Below are 16,513 nucleotides of genomic sequence, written 5' to 3'. Positions count from 1 at the left end.
GATGAGAGCTACATCAAAACCTTCCTGGCAACAAAGAAGAAACAGCAATACCGTAATTTGAATACTAAAACGATCGCAGTCACCCCAAAGCTTCAATATTCAAGAATTTGCAAGCCTTGCAGCCTACATCATTTCGATATCCTCCGAGTCCTTCACATTTCAGACTCTGTTCGGTAGTTGAACGTAATTTTCATAGCCCGATTTGGGGATAGACGCCAGGTAATCTGCTATCGCATGTTCCCCCAGTTCTCGAGCTTGTTCAATAGAAGCAACCTGTTCATCATCTTCATCCTCGTCGTTCATAAATGGATGGTCATTGATAGCCTCCTCACAGAGCACCTTAACAATATCAAGACGCTTCATTTCAATGGCAATAGAGAGCGGAGTCTCAGAGCAGTTTCCTCTCCTAATGTTCTAAAACCGAAGCAGAAGCGACCGGATGATGTCCACGTTACCGGCACGTACCGCAGTATGGATGTCAGTACATCCATTCGCATCCTCAATACCAAGCTTGGTCCCCCACGACTCAATAATCATGCGTCCAATGTCCCAATACCCACTGAATAGTGCGCGGTCAAGTGGACTATAACCATCCAAACCCCGAGCGTTGACATCAGAGCCAGTTGACATGAATGCCAAAGCAAGTTCGTATTTGCCTTTTTCAACGGCCAAATGCAACGGCGTCTCGTCATAAGTAGTACTAGCACTTCTCATGCTTTGCGAGAGGTACGGTATGAAAAGCTTGAACATCTCCAGATCCCCGCGTACGGCCACATGATGCAACAGTGCCCATCCATTGTCGTCCTCCCAGGCAGGGTGATCAGTCCATACCAGCTGGCCTTTATGGGTCAAATTCAGCATTGGCTAGGCCTCTAGGAAGATCTTCATGATCTCCACACTGCAAGTGTGGGCAATATAACCTGCAAGTCCGTGCTTGTTGATGTCCACACCAAGTCCAATCAGCTTGCGGATGATATCCGTTTGCTAGGTGTATACTGCATGTGCTAGAGCGCTCATACCGGTAATGTAGTCAATTGCATCGAGCTCAGCTCCATAGGTGACAAAGAGCTGGATCATGTCGGTAGACCGAGAGTGGACGGCAAGATTCAGCATGCGTGCTCCGCCCAGGCAGGATGAGTTGGGATCGACTCCTAAACGCAGAAAGTAGTGCGCCTTTTGCACGTCGCCGCTTCGAACAGCTTGTGCGAAGGGCTCTTTGTCTTCCGGGGTGACGTGCTCATATTGTTGGAAGACTTCGCCATTTTCGCCATAAATTTCTCCGTTGTCTCTCATGTAGTAACCCTTGGGGTCTTTGAAGCCATATTCCTTGTATACTTCATCTGATGGCAGGAATTTCTTGTATACGCTTGCCTTTCTCTTGGCGGTCTCCTCCAGCATGGAGTGCATGTCTTTACAGCTTGCTGAAAGGTTCGTAGTGGTTTTGACGTCACAATGGTCCGCAATATGGAAGACGAGTTCCCGTGGAAGGGCGCTGACATTGGTCTTCATTGGAGATCCTATTTTGCTTCCAATGCACTTTGTTACCAAATGGCGATTTTGAGGCCTGCGCTTGGTATTGAAATTGAGAGAGGGATGGGAATCCAGTTTGACGATGAGGACCAAGTCTCCAGTCTTTTCTGGAGTTATATGTTGAAGTCTCATCACAGGCCACCTGAAAGGGTTGATTTTTATGCATTGCTTACTCGAAACTCGATGAGAGACTCGCCCAACAAGACTGTTTTGAATACATGTGGGTTCTTTTCTTTGAGCTATGAAACACCCTTGTGGCACTTTCGCCGCGGCCCATGGACGACCTAATGACTATAAATCAAGCGTGTTCTATTTTACGACGATGCGACAAAGCAAAAACTCACAAAAGAAGAAGCTAAACAAAGATAAAGTCATGCTATAAAGTTAAACCGTAGATTCCGATTGAACTGTGCTTAAACTACGGGCTTAAATCGTTTTGAGTCCACAACGTCATCCGTCCACAACGTCATCCGTCCACAACGTCATCCACTAAAAGAGACAAGGTGAATCTGAACACAAGAGAAGGTTGAGAACCCAGGGGCTGAGTAGCCTCAACACCAGAGAGTTAAAAACAAAAAGAGATAAAAATAACACGATCTAAACCTCCTCTGTCACATTCAATGACAAAGTAGTACATCCCATCGGAACAGTAATCCAAGCCGCCTCGGCAGCAGTATGATCACTATAGTTGTACATGCCATTGAAAGACATAATTTGTCCAACAGTAGTCCCAAATTTCTCAGCAAGATCTTTATAAACACCATAGGTGAAATGGAACGGAGTAATAGTGCAAACACTAGGAACACACTGAGGAATCTTGAGCCAAGTACCCGCAGGCAAAACCTCAGTTGTCGAAGAGATCATGTCCTTTGCCTGAGACCAGATGGTCTCAACAGTAACGTTCAGCTTGTAAAGAGCAATTCGTTCAATCGTGTCGCCCGCAATACTTCTGTAGTCGTGCGGTCCGCCCTTCACACAGGTCTCTGTGGCATTCTGCTTTGTCAACAAACAGGTGCTGCTATCGGGGCTGCAGACCTGGGCGGGGATGTGAAGGGTAAAATCTCCATATAGGTGTTCTGCGTCGATCATTCGATTGGCGCGTGCGATATCGCATGCTCCACGATCGAACTTCTTGGCGATGCTGAAGATTGTATCTTCCGATTTTGTGGTGTATATGAAAGTGGTGGTGTTCAGGGATGATTCATCACAGGTACTTTGCGATGTATGTGGAATGGCAGAAGCTGAGGTGACCAGCACCAAGGAGAAAATTTTGGACAAGAAATGCATGTTTTATGAGTGAACATGCAACAAGAGTGTTTTAGGTATCTAGGGGCGATATAGAGGGGAACATCACGATTTATAGACAATTTTAATTACGGGTTGTTTGGCCTGCAGGTTTTCATGCATAGAAAGATAGAAAGTGATGAGCTTGGGCAACTCCGAGGTCCATTGGACCCATCTCGGAGCTCCCAGTAGCTTAGGGTTAGTACAATGTGTCAATGCAGCGGAGTCCAGGGGTGCAAATCATTGCCTACATCTCCTCAAGCTTGCAACTCCTCCAACTTGCCCCCGTAGCTGTTTTGAACAACAATCAAAGCATACTCGAGTACGGAGGAATTGCTTTTGCCTATAGTCAAGCTGCGATTTTCCGCGACGTACTTTATCACATAACTTGCAAGTGCTGAACGCATTTCCGCGAATCCTTGCATATATTATTCGATGAAACACGAAAGTAAGCTAGGAGTAAATTGTACCTGGCCTAGCTCAAAGCCAATCAGTGCCCCTATTAAGAGAAAAACTGCGCAAGCCCGGGAGGGCAGTACAGTATCTGCAATGATAATGTCGATCGTGCCTCCAATCCACGTGGTCCACTTTTTGCAACATTTTGCTAAATTGACGTCTGTACTGTGTGTCAACCCGTTGAAAAATATATGACGACGCGTGACTCTATTGAGACTATATGTGAAATTCTTCGGGCAAGCGGAGCGCGTAGTAGTTCTGACCGCAGTACCTCAATCAGAGAACATTGGTTGGTCCCCGCATCTGGGCTGCTCTCCCCGCGTCGTGAGCTAATCTTTTCTGAGAGGTTAGGCATTTAGAGAATCTCCCTTCGGCTGTCCAAAGCAAGACATTTCACGCACTGCATATGTGGTTGTCTTGGCAATCTCGGGTTCGGGGTTGGATACCGAAAGAGGAAATGACCTGCTCTTCGGTGGAATGTATACCATTGTGCCGCATTACGCGAGTGTACTATCTATTTCTCTTTTTGTTACAAATCCTTCACAGTGAAATAAACCCAGAAAATAATTATGTCTCCTGCAGTTCAAAGATCTTCGAAAAATTCGTACAGTTCACAGGCCCGGCGAGGATTAGAATCTGCATAGCAATGCCTCCCTCGTTCATATCAGGTAAGTTTTGGTCTCCCACATCAGTGGAGCGGCAATGAGCGTACGCCAATGGCTCATGGTTGACAAGTTGGCTGAAGGTACTTCGCATGGGTTACCAGATCTCCATTAGGACTTCGGTTGGCCAGCTCCGGGAACAACATGCTCCTCAACTCCGATTATTTTCAAATAGTGCATTTCTGGACGCATATAGTTCCGTACAGGTCCTGGAGTGGTTATAGGATCACAGCCTTACTTCAAGGTCACCCATGAACCCAAAGTTCTACAGATGAGATCTAAATTTTACGGTCTCCTCCACAAAGAGTAAGTAATTTTGGCAACAGCTTCATTGCCAATTCTAGGAAAAAAGAGCATGGTTGCTAGAGACTTGTTCAAGTCTTCACTTGGCTATTTGCTCATGGAAAATTATAGTGGAAAAGAATCAATATTTTTTTGTACTTTGAACTTCATAAAATACCGGTTCGATCTCGAATACAATCTTCGAGCCACCCACGCAATGACACGAGATCCTGGCTAATGAAATGAGAGGCGGGACCGAAGCCATCACACGCAGCTCTGGTAACTCGGTCTGATCAAGTGTTGACTGATGGAGATCCCAGCAAGGCCGATACTGGCTCTGGAATATCTCTGTCCATGAATGATACACATAACCTTCAGCTCCAAAGAGAGCAGTCAATGCCAGTGCACCGTGATACCGTTACTGATCTACAGGCAAAATCCTCTCCATGTCGGCGTGCATGAAATTTGAGTGTTAGTGGTCGTTCGTTCTGGGCAACTTTCATAGGTACATTGTACCGAGGATGACGTACGTCCCAGTCGTATTGAGAGGTCATTGTGTGCATTCCAATTGTGTGTTTTGAATTTGGAAGTTTTCGAAAAAAAAGTCCACTAACAAAGTCCGGAGTGTGTGGGTATTTATATGCAGTTCGACTGATGAGTTCTTCCTCGAAGATTGAGAGGGCTGAAAGCCTTCAAAGTCTTTGAAGCATCTATTGTCTCTTGACAAGAGAGCATTGAGTATAAGGAGTAAAATGCTTTTATGGCATAGCTTTCTTCTTTTGTTCATTGGCCTCATTGTTAGTTGGAATCGAGGCTCTTTGGGCTCATTGGTTTCTTTGAGGCGGGGACTCCGAACTTCTGGCAGAACCTCTAGCGCCGTTGACCAATTTAGCAAAACCAAATATACTAGGTTCTCATGCAAGGTTGTATGACTTGTATCGATATTCGTTTGAAGTCACATTTGTGTAGTACGGCTCTCCGGAGCAGGATATCGCTAGGGCTTAGAGAAAGGCTGCATCTTCTAGAAGTAGTTGGTAGGGCCAAGGGGCCTCATTTGCAAAACAAAGTTACCATAGCAAACCAAGACGATACTGTGAAAACTGACTACAATTAACATGCCATTCGTTGAGTAAGCCTGCCCTTTTGTTTGTAACTATGCATATCGAGTAACAAGACATTAAGAAGGCACTCGCACACAATAATTAGCCAGCTTATGTTACTTAGGATGTCCAATAATAATGAGGCAAGATAGAAAACCAACATTTTATATAAATTCTCATAGACCCGAATCCAAAGGATTGAAGGTATAAAACCGTCAAACATTCCGCTTCAAGCTCGGTTAGACCCGAGCCAGGGCCGGACTTTTAGCGGCGAGATTCATTGGTTCATCTAGACAAGCGAGATCCCATGGGCACACGTCGGAGTTGGCGTCCAGGCAATTTTACGGAAATTCGACGTACTCCGGAAGAGTCGGAAGCTGAGATTGCTTGGTTCGCCGAGAAGAACACCCGATACGGCAATAGTTGCGTTGATTTGATCCCGGAAAATATTACAACCCTTATAACATAAATAATCCCCAGATTTACATCCCCGGCATTTCAGTTCTCACCGGGCATCTGGAACAGGCAAAGTGAAAGAAGGGGTGAACCCCGTGGGAAAATGTAGGGCCACGCGTCCCGCGATCGGTTCCCCGAAGTTTTTCACGGCTGCCGAACCGGACTCAATGCCGTCTTGGAAGTGACACATTTCCTTTCGACTAAATGGTCTCGTGCATACGGTTTGGGCCGTAAGCCGAGAATCAGCCAATCCGTGGAAATATCCGGGGAGGACGCGCCTCGTGGCTTGCGCACTATACACCCCAGAAGCATACTGGCGCAACATCGTGTGAGCCAGGAACAAACTATGCTCAATCAGGAGTTAGGGCTGCTAAATCAGGTTCCGAATTAGTCAACCCGACATTTTCCCGGCGCCACACTTTTCTTTGGCTCTCTTTTCCATGTTTCTCATTTGTTGTTGGATGTATCCACTCATAGTCCTCGAAACATGCGAGATCAGTCAACAGAGAGACCTTTGCATGCCTTTAGTGGGACTTCAGGTGTTCTTGAGATTATTTCTAGAATGTATCCACTTGTTTGAGACCAGGTGATGAGCAAAATCTGTGTTTTTTGTAGACCTGGAATACAGCCGCGTGGGCAAACCGCAGTGGGTATTTGTACTTGCACTCGCCGTTCATCAGCCAACATCGTTAACATGTCGAATATGCGGGGGCTAAGGACTCACTCCGTAGGGTCTGCCAGTGCAGTAAGCACTAAGTACCCCTCTCGCTGAGAACAGGGAACTTGATGTTGGGAAAGGATTCACGCTGACAAGAGAATTACGAATCACAGCAAATGGAAGCCAAGCAATGGCGGCCTTGGCCGTGGAGGCTTGTTCTGTGACTATCGGTTCCAAGACTGCCCCAGTACACGCCGTGGTTTGAGGCGCGCTGCTTCTTTTTGGTTTGTGGCGCACCTTAGTTTCCGACAAGTATATGCATTTTCGTACTTCCGGCTCATTACTACTCCGAGTATCGGTCTAGCCTTCAGATTTGGATCTAGCGTACTGCTAGTCCCTTCTTACGGCACATGGCATTTGGTGATCCAGGGTCTCCCGCATGGAAATTTCTGTCTGGAGTGCAGCGTTGCGTCTCCAGTCCTGGGGAAATGGCCGGTCGACGACGCTAACCCCAGGTAGCGAGGAGAAAAAAAAGCTGAGGCGCAAAATGGAGCCAGGGCTATATAATGCGCGTGGTCTACCCGTCTTACAGACCTTATTTCCTTGACTGGGTTCGCTTTCTTGTCTATATTGTGCCCTAATTTCATACCCAAGATGGCAATCAGTCAGTCAGTGGTTGGCCGCACCAATGCGGAGAAGCCTCACGGTCTCAAGGGATTCATATCCAACCCTTATGTCTTCTTCACTTGTTTGTTTGCCTCGTTGGGTTGTATCATGTATGGTTACGATCAGGGTGTGATGAGTCCTGTTCTTGTCATGGAGAACTTTGAGAATCACTTCCCTCTATTCATGGGTTCTACCATCCAGGGTTGGTTGGTGGCTGCTCTCGAGCTCGGTGCCTGGGCCGGTGCTTTGATCAACGGTATTCTCGCAGATCGTATCTCGCGTAAGTACGCTATGATGGTTGCCGTTATCATCTTCACCCTGGGCACCGGTCTACAGGCTGGTGCACAGACTCCTGCGTACTTCTTTGCCGGCCGAATCATTGGTGGTGTTGGTATTGGTATGTTCAGTATGGTCATCCCTCTGTACCAGGCCGAGATTGCTCCTCCTGAGCTGCGTGGATCCCTGGTTTCCCTGCAGCAGCTGTCAATCACTGTCGGTACCGCTGTCGCCTTCTGGCTTGACTATGGTATGCAGTTTGTTGGCGGTATCCACTGCAACCCCGAGGGTATTGACAACCCTTACCTGGCCAGCGGTACATACAACGCCGCTCAAAACCACGGTCACACCTGCTTGGGCCAGAAGACTATCGCGTGGAGACTTCCTCTGGCGCTCCAGATTATCCCCGCCTGGGTTCTGTTCTTCGGTCTCTTCTTCTTCCCATTCTCTCCTCGTTGGCTGATGATGAAGCACCGTGACGAAGAGGCCAAGTCTGTTATCTCTCGACTGCGTCGTCTCCCTGAGAATGACCCCCTTGTCCAGGCTGAGTACCTTGAGATCAAGGCCGCTGTCATGTTCGATGAAGAGACTGAGCGTGAGCTCGTCGGCGCCGGTGGGGTTTGGGCTCCCTGGAAGTCTCTGTTTGCCCCTAACATGCTCAAGCGTCTGGTCCTTGGCTGTGGTATGATGATCTTCCAGCAGTTCACTGGTATCAATGCCGTGCTTTACTATGCGCCGCAAATTTTCTCCTCGGTATGAGAAACTTCTTTTCTGCTCCCCATTATCAGGGTTCCCTATACATTTGTTTTTAACTAATCATACGTTTTTTCAGTTCGGTTTCACCTCCACAAAGACAACTCTCCTCGCCACCGGTGTGACTGGTATTCTTCAGATTATCTTCACTTTCCCCTCCGTCCTCTTCCTCGACAAGTTTGGCCGCAAGACATTCCTGATGGTTGGAGCTGCAGGCATGTTCCTTTGCCACATTATTGTTGCTATCGTTGAGGGTATCTACAAGCCCAAGTGGGACTTGAATGAGGGACTCGCCCAGTCTCAGGGCTGGGTTGCCATTGCCTTCATCTGGCTCTTTGCTGTCAACTTTGCCTATTCTTGGGGTCCTGTCACTTGGGTCTTGGCTCAGGAGATCTTCCCCAACAGTCAGCGGTCTCGCGGTGTTTCCATTGTCGCTTCCACCAACTGGATGTTTAACTTCGTCATTGGTCTTACTACCAAGGACATGCTGAACTCGATGAAGTACGGTACCTACATCTTCTTTGCCATTTTCAGTGCCGGAGGCGGTTTCTTCGTTTGGAAGTTCGCCCCTGAGACCAAGGATAAGACTCTTGAGGAACTGGATGTCTTCTTCGGTGGTGGTATGGACAGCATTGCTGAGGCGGATCGTCTCCGTATGACTCGCATCAATGAGAGTCTTGGACTTACTGGTGTGGAGAACTTGGAGGACCTCAAAACCGAGAAGCAGATTCATGCTGATCACCTTGAGGTCGACTCAACCACTGCTTAAATGCAATGATAATGATACTATGGGTATAATGAGGCCTCGGCCTTTTTTATATAATATAACTTACTCGGATAGGTAGCCTGGATTACATCCTAAAATGGAATTTGTCTCTATATCCCTTATTTTGTAAGAGCTTCAGAGCACTCCTTGAGAAGATGAATGTACAAGAGAGAGGCGGAACCAAAACCAATCAATAACCTTAAAAGTCAAGTGGGGAAATGGTCCGTGCATACGCGTATCCCAACTTGGGATCTTCACCAATGCTCAAGTGGGTATGAGGCTATTGTTGTCATTGATTTATCCGACAGCTAAGGCTGAACCGTTCCTGCCGCTTTGATCTCTCGGGGTCTGAAATAAGCTATTTGCCTATCGGAACGAGATTTCCGACGCCCTAACCATATCCCTTTCCATATCACCTGTGGCAGAAATGCCGCGAAGAACCCATAAAAAATCGCGGAATGGCTGTATTGAATGCAAACGCCGTCACATGAAGGTTTGTAGCAAGCCAAACGCATTTACACGCTTGCTGACTCCGCTAGTGCGATGAGCAAAGACCAATCTGTTCCAACTGCACTAGTTCGGCGCGGGATTGCCAGTTCGTGGGCTCGATTCCGATCCTACATCCCCCACGCAGTGTTAGCTGTGAGCCTGCACCTGCATCACCGGCAGTTGTATCCCCTGCTGTGGCCTCGGCAGATAAGCAGTCCAGCAAGGATCCTGAATATGCACCTGTGAATATGCTCCATGTCGAACTCGCCCACAATCTCTCAGCTGAAACGCTGAAGGTATTCAATAAGCCGAGTACCGAGTCAACTATTTCGTTTGAAGATATCCTACAGTGCTGTCTTGGTGCTCCATATCTTATGAATGAGATCTTATCTCTTAGCTCATTACACCTCAGCATTACGAGACCAGGACAGCGAACATTCTACAGAGACCGCTCCACAGAATTACAAAACCATGCATTGAGTGCATTCAACGGGCTATCTTCACAAATCACAGACGACAACTGTGTCCCCGTCTTCCTGTTCGCTGGCGTCTTAGGATTGCACATGCTCTGTGAAACACTCGTCTGCCGGGGAAACGACTTCGAGAGCTTTTTGGACCGCTTCGTACAATATTTTATTGTACATCATGGGGTGAGGGTGGTCACAGGAGAAGGAAGATGGAGGCTATTACAGCAAACAGTATTGAAGCCACTTTTCCAGTTTGGAGAAATAATGCCTCCTCTAAATTCGGCTCTAGGGCCAGTTTGTGGAATGATATTCAGTCGCATTCAAGGCCATGGGCTTGACAATGCTACTGTCAGGAGGTATGAGCAGACTATTCAAGCCCTACAATCGGTTATGACCATTGTGGGGAACCAAGATCTGAACGAGCACAGCATAGATGCTCTCGTGGCATGGCCAGTGCTCGTCCCTCGTGAATATATTGATCTAGTCGCGGAGAGAAAAGGAGAAGCTTTGGTTATTTTAGCATATTTTGGTGCCCTTCTTGATACGCAGCGGGACAAGTGGGTGTTTTGTGATGGTGGCAGGTATTTGGTTGACTCGATCAGTCAATATCTTGGCCTTCAGTGGAGAGAATGGCTCGAGTGGCCCGTACAAGCACTAGTGCATTCAGAACCTGTGTAAACAAAATATGGACAGTTTCAAAACAAACGCCGAGCTTTGTTCTACTCTACTATGGACGGGGATTTTGAAGGGTTGATCAATACAAGAGTGATGCCTTTTCAACGTTGAACGGTCTGCCGGAGCAATGCTGATTCACATCCTCTCATAGCCTCTAGCACTGAAAAATGGACGGAAGGGGGACAGAAAGGTATTCTAAAGGAGAGCACAACCTCTGTACGTTGAATCAATATTATACTATTGATCAATCATTAAATCGGGCTTTTTATCTGTTTCATAGCCAACATAGCCTACATAGCCTTAGCTCTATACACTACTACCAGCTAATGCCTCGCCTCTCGCCTACCACAACTTCCACCTCCTACGTCGGGAATGCAGAAGATCGACTAGCCTGAGAGCCGCTTTTCCCATGTCACACCTAGACAAGCACTTCATATCCGTAACTCTGCAGCGTAGCTCGTCCTCATAACCCCAACTCATAGAGTTGTCCAGACATATCCAATAACGCAGTCGCAGGATGGTAGTTTCTTCTACCTATTGTTGCCCTTGGTGGTGAAACAATGGTGTAAGATCTGGCCGCGCTGCTTGGTAGAGAACCGGTTGACCACCGCATTCAGTGTGAGAAATGTTTCGATACTTAACATCCTTTTAAACTATCAACTTAGATTCAATATAATGTGGAATTGACTATAGTTGACATGGATTCTCCTTCTTTCACTTTACTCTCATTTCTACTCTTACGTCTCCTTCGCTTACATTTACTCTTATAACCATTTTCACTTTTATTCTCACCGAATGTCTTCTCTCCCCTTATCTGTTTCTCTTACAATTTTCTCTAACATCCTTCTCAATCCTTGAGATCTACCATTCTACCAGTAACCCAGTGTGCGGCCTCCGACGCACCAGGACTTTTTGACTTCCTTGCCGACAGCGCACTTATCATCTTCAGCCGGAGCAGATTGCCAATTTCCCACTCTTGCAGAGATAGTGGAAGCAATTGTGTGACCCTTGCTTTCCTTTTTGCCGAGTTTCCTACCAACGTCGACATCTGCCGTGTTCTATCAATCCAGTTGCAAAGCATTACATTGCCAGCATGGATCCCAGCGGCTTTGTCCTCATCGGAGGGTTTGCCGTTCCAAAGTTGAATGGCCCCGCGAACTATTCCACATGGATTGGAAAGCTTGAACATGCCATGCGCTTCGCGTATCCCAACCACTGGTCCATCGTCACTGGAGAAATGCTCCGACCTTCTCACTGCCAGGAAACTCCAGGCGTGAATCTTCATCTCATCAGAGGAGTCCTTACGCAAGATCAAATCTTCCTCAACCAATTCATGACCCAGCTCCAGATCAATGATCTCATGGCGGAATTGAACGAATTTATCGGTCAAGGCACTAATCCCAGTATTGATCAAGAGTGGCTGGCCAAAAGCACTACTGTATACAACGTCCTTCTTGCGACTCTGGATGCTGATCTTGCCTGTCCCTTCCGCCAAGGTGAAACCGGAAAAGCCTTTGAGCTCTTCACATGGTTGCAGGACACCTATGGAAAACAGAGTCGACGGGCCCTGATTGAAATGTACCAATCTTGGCGAAGCATCCACTATAATGGGGGTGATCGACGATCTTTCGTCAAGCAGTTCCAAGCAACTAGCCAGAAATTAGCAGAGATTATTGGAAATCCTGTCGACGTTGCCCTTGAATTCTCCCGCTTCATGGATGCCATTGCAGGTCACGAGGGAAGTCTTTTAATTGCCGCTGAGCTAGGGATTGATCTCAAGAGCCCATTTGCCTTGCACAAGTTGTACCGATGTTTTGAAGAAGGCGTTGAAGCTGGCATGGTCTAATAACCAAGGCATCCTCTTTCCTGCTCTTTGCCTTGTATTTTGCGTATTTTGCGTTATTTCATGCAACCGGTCTGGACTCGCCATTTGCTCTTCTCGCGTTCTCTCATTAGCTGATGATTTGCTAGTAATTTGCTCATGTGCATGACTCCGACGCATCTTGCTCTGATTTATTGCTTGATGTGGTAAATTCAAACACAACTCACCGTTGGCAGACTTCATGTGCATGGTGAATCTGTTCACTTTATGCAGACTGGAGCCAGATGCGATTTCCTGTCACGCGACCAGGAATTTGTACACGAGTCTTCGGTGCCATGGTTTCTAGCAATTTCCTTGACAGCAGTTCTTGCTTTCTGTTTTGCTCTTTTGCGATTTTCTAGGGGGACCAAAATTGATATGCTTCACCCCATACCCCGGTCATTTGCCAAGCCTCGGGATAGTTTTACCCATTTGGGAAACGCAACCTTTCTTCCTCTTCAGTGCACTTCTTCCACTCCTTATCTTTGTTTTTGGTTGCAAATAGATTCGTGGATTCCAAATGATTAGTGGTAGGCTTGATACTCGTCCCGGACAATATGATATATCAAGAATCGACCTCGGTTTTAAGTAGTCGATGATCTACTTCTATGTCGTTATGTTGTCATGGTAAGTACTACAGATAGCTCTTACTAGATATCGAGAGACTAAGGCTTTTTATTAGGCACGGTATTGGAATGCAGGTAGGATTAACTATCAAAAGCGCACTCGAAAACAACCAAATTTGGTCTAGCAAAAGGCTGAGAGTAAGGTTGTCATTTAGATGGGGTGAGGTTCTCTTAATTTGCGAGGGCGACTTCAGTGAGACCACTGAGATAAATTGTAGCGCAGAGGCCAGAGCGTAGACTAAGCCTATGGACGTATGTACACCCGGTTATGCGAATTAGATATCGACCTCTCCTGCTAAGATAGCGTCAAGATAAGCCTATCATTTGCATCTGTCAACAGGCCACCTGTAACGTAGAGAAGTGAATAGGTACAGGCAGCATTCACTCACCTAACATGGCAAAAGCAATCGAGATAGATGACCAAAGAAGCTACTCGATGCGCATGTCCAATCATTCTGAATGGATACAAGCTTTCCCCCGCTTCGGACACCTCTCGTCCAGGTGCAACACTATCCGCACATGATTCCTACTTCATTACCCCGGAGAGTACTTATTCGCTTTGGCCCCCGTTCATCCGTTGCTCGATACATACTTCTGTAAAGCTTCCCCTGTGCGACTATCTCCATTTAAGCTTAATAAATTGCCTCGTCACTCACCATTGACGTGCCCTAATGCGCATCTTCTAAGTCAGCATGAACGCTCTATCAAGCCCCGAGCAACTATGGCGAATCGGATTGATCCTGCTAGCCGCCACTGTACTTCATGCCCTTGTCAACAAAGCACGTGGAAAATCATACTTCGCCAGAATCACGCTGCGAGGTCGAAAGAACTCAACAGCTAGAACACCACCACGATCCTTCTCCCCCGAAAAGACATCAACAAGCCCACAATCGCCGTCCACCTATACCACCGCATTGCCGCCCCAACGCAGAACGGCACTAGCCGAAATAAAATGTGCGAGCGCGCCATATACCGAGGTCAGCGAAGACGAAGTCCATCGCAACATCCTGCCCATGAGCGCCGACTACAGGTCAAGCCCAGGTAACAAGTATACCCCGATGGGATTTTCCGTCGATGAAATCAAAGCTCTCGGGGACTTCCCAGACTATGCGACTTTGAGTGGAGTACCACTTCCTAGCCCGTATCTTGAATTTGATATTGAGAAGGCATTGCCTCGGCCGTACCGTCCGTTTAGATGGGCATATCACCAGACCATGTGTACGTCTCCAGTAGCTCCAATATTGCAGAACCTAAGACTGACCTCCGCGTGAATCTTCAATTAGCCTTAACAAAGCTTGAAACTGACTGGTGGATCGAGCTCGAAAACACATATAAGAAGCGCATTGCTCAGCGCAAACAACTGTATGCAACGAGGGGAAATGAGGTGCTCGATTCTATGCCAGGGTCCGAGTTGGCCTGCAAGGAGATCATGGAAATGGTTCTGCAGTTCATCTGTGCTCGTTACCCACAGTATTTCACCCTCGTGGATAGGCGGATACTGCATAACAAGATCCTTGGTACCGAGACGGATGTGACAACCAGGCCTCCCCTTGAGGTGCTGCTGGATAACGTACCCGAGGATTTCGGTATCATGCTTCGTGATGACACGACGGGATATTACTTCCTGCGTGCGGGATTCATCTGCTCGTCGTTGGGATGGAATGTTGCAACCAAGGTTGGGAAGCAGTTGCATGAGATTCATGAGACTATTCCAGATTATAAGGAAAAGATGCAGTTTTCCATGGATCGGTAAGTTGCTGCCCTGAATATGACCATGTGACAGCGGGTCCCTAATTTAAGCTTATGTTCTAGGTTCTTCACCAAAATGCCAACTGAAAAACCAATCCAGCGAGGGTCCTGGGGCTTGGAAATCGGGCAGCCATTGTATATGCCACCGGGAGATCCACATGAAAAGCTCCGTCTATCTCAGCGACCTGATCTTGCACTTGACGAATGCCATTTGCGAGTAGACTGGCAAACCCTGAGACGGCTTCCCTTGTCCGGTGCTGTTGTTTTCAACTTCAAGGGTCTTTTCACTCCTGTGAAGGAATTCCGTGATGAGCCTGGTGTGCCATCTTTGCTCACGAAGCTCCTTACGGAGGGGAAGAAGAATCTCATGGAATACAAGGGTGTATGGCACGTGCAACATGTTTTGCTACCTAACTTGAAGAAATGGGCAAAAGAACAAGAGGAGAAAGGCTTGATTTCGAAGGATTGGGAGGTCGCTACTTTGGATGATAGTCCGTGGTTTAAGGGGTGGCAGGAAAAGTGGCATCGGCAACAGGGATTCTAGATTTGATTTGCTGCGATTTGTTCTGTGTCTGAGATTTTCATCTGATGAGTTCATTTATTTCTTGATTCCCATGGTGGCAGTTTGATGATGCTTGGGATATATCTTTCTGCAAGTTGATTCGTATGTACATGCTTGAGATCGATGATGTTTAAAATCGAACAAATGGGTTCCATGGGCATAATCATTTGGGCGAGTTTCAAGAAAATTGAAACTATATCCGTGCGACTGGACAGTGGTATCATGAGTTGTGGTCGTTCCTCGAGGCACTGTCATCCAGTAGAGTTGTTCGCGGTGGCGTGGTCTTTGAACGACGCGCGCAAGCTTTGGTGGCCCAAAAGCCGAGACAAGTATGTCTGCAGAGGGCTATGCTTGAGATTGTGAACGGAGGTCTGTCCACGATGGGAGACCGGGTGGAAAAGGAAAGGAGTCTTTGAGTCGCGAGGCTGCTCAGTCGTCGCCCTCGGCACCCTCCTGGCCCCTAGGAGAGGATCCAGCATCGCTGCCCTGCCGGCTCCTTTTAGAATCCTCGTCGTTGATTTCGCGATCAAGCTCCTCGAGCTCATCTTGAAGCGGGCTGATCCGTTCATCCAACATATCCAAATCCTCCAGCTGAGCTCGCGGCGGTAACTTCCACAGACTAGTACCACACACACGGTCCTTGGTGAGAAGATCGTCGACAAATTGGTCCATAAATGTAAGCATGAAGGTGTCGCGCACACGTCGCTTCAGTTTCCGGTAATCGAGGAGAAGAGGTTCGAGGGTTTTGTAGACGTCTACCGCGTCGAAAGTCAGTCGCACGTAGAACGCGGCCAATGCGCGCAAGTATTTGAAGTCGCCGCGGCCCTTGACAATGTCATCTTCTGGATCCTCCTCCGCATCGCTTCCGGGGTCGGTGAAATTGAGCAATTCGAGGATGACGTCTTTGTCCGGTCCAAGCTGTAGGAGCTTGAAGGCGAGGCAGAGGAACGGGCTTGGCTTTTCAGAAACACCGTAGGTACCGCCAATAAAAGTAAGCTCGACGGCGCGGTCACACAAGGTCGCTGCGTTCAAACCGAAGCACTGTTCCTTCCAGTAGTATGAGTCGGTGATGCGATCGCGCACAGCTTTCTCGAAAAGTGTGACGGGATTGACACCGCGAACCAAGGGCCCCGTGTAGCCGCGGTTATCGAGGAAGGTACTAGCATCGGCACGATGGGAGGTCATTTTGGCGTTG

At 47.6% G+C, this 16,513-nt stretch overlaps 6 protein-coding genes across 6 annotated transcripts; 3 read left to right on the top strand and 3 right to left on the bottom strand.

Annotated features, from left to right (window-relative positions):
• Positions 1-159: 159 nt before the first annotated feature.
• On the bottom strand, positions 160-1,509 carry N7508_002409 (F-box domain and ankyrin repeat protein; the record flags this gene model as incomplete). The annotated part of the gene is made up of 3 exons (XM_058460475.1): positions 160-414; positions 466-839; positions 1,020-1,509. The coding sequence occupies 3 exons, from the start codon at positions 1,507-1,509 to the stop codon at positions 160-162; spliced, it is 1,119 nt and encodes a 372-aa protein (XP_058324007.1).
• Positions 1,510-2,127: 618 nt separating this feature from the next.
• N7508_002408 (LysM peptidoglycan-binding domain-containing protein) lies at positions 2,128-2,817 on the bottom strand (the record flags this gene model as incomplete). The annotated part of the gene is made up of 1 exon (XM_058460474.1): positions 2,128-2,817. One exon carries the CDS (start codon positions 2,815-2,817, stop codon positions 2,128-2,130), a length of 690 nt encoding a protein of 229 aa, XP_058324006.1.
• A 4,265-nt stretch (positions 2,818-7,082) lies between these two features.
• N7508_002407 (sugar porter family MFS transporter) lies at positions 7,083-8,892 on the top strand (the record flags this gene model as incomplete). The annotated part of the gene is made up of 2 exons (XM_058460473.1): positions 7,083-8,123; positions 8,203-8,892. 2 exons carry the CDS (start codon positions 7,083-7,085, stop codon positions 8,890-8,892), a joined length of 1,731 nt encoding a protein of 576 aa, XP_058324005.1.
• A 2,721-nt stretch (positions 8,893-11,613) lies between these two features.
• N7508_002406 (uncharacterized protein) lies at positions 11,614-12,366 on the top strand (the record flags this gene model as incomplete). The annotated part of the gene is made up of 1 exon (XM_058460472.1): positions 11,614-12,366. The coding sequence occupies one exon, from the start codon at positions 11,614-11,616 to the stop codon at positions 12,364-12,366; it is 753 nt and encodes a 250-aa protein (XP_058324004.1).
• Positions 12,367-13,699: 1,333 nt separating this feature from the next.
• N7508_002405 (heme-dependent oxidative N-demethylase family protein) lies at positions 13,700-15,300 on the top strand (the record flags this gene model as incomplete). Its single annotated transcript, XM_058460471.1, has 3 exons — positions 13,700-14,225; positions 14,291-14,756; positions 14,820-15,300. The coding sequence occupies 3 exons, from the start codon at positions 13,700-13,702 to the stop codon at positions 15,298-15,300; spliced, it is 1,473 nt and encodes a 490-aa protein (XP_058324003.1).
• Positions 15,301-15,747: 447 nt separating this feature from the next.
• Positions 15,748-16,503, bottom strand: N7508_002404 (PRP38 family protein; the record flags this gene model as incomplete). The annotated part of the gene is made up of 1 exon (XM_058460470.1): positions 15,748-16,503. The coding sequence occupies one exon, from the start codon at positions 16,501-16,503 to the stop codon at positions 15,748-15,750; it is 756 nt and encodes a 251-aa protein (XP_058324002.1).
• Between the last annotated feature and the right edge of the window lie 10 nt (positions 16,504-16,513).

Source organism: Penicillium antarcticum, assembly GCF_028974205.1.
Source record: "Penicillium antarcticum strain IBT 31339 chromosome Unknown utg000002l_segment0_segment0, whole genome shotgun sequence".
Taxonomy (NCBI): domain Eukaryota; kingdom Fungi; phylum Ascomycota; class Eurotiomycetes; order Eurotiales; family Aspergillaceae; genus Penicillium; species Penicillium antarcticum.
Note: the sequence above shows the minus strand (reverse complement) of the source record. Positions and strands in the feature narration are given on the sequence as shown.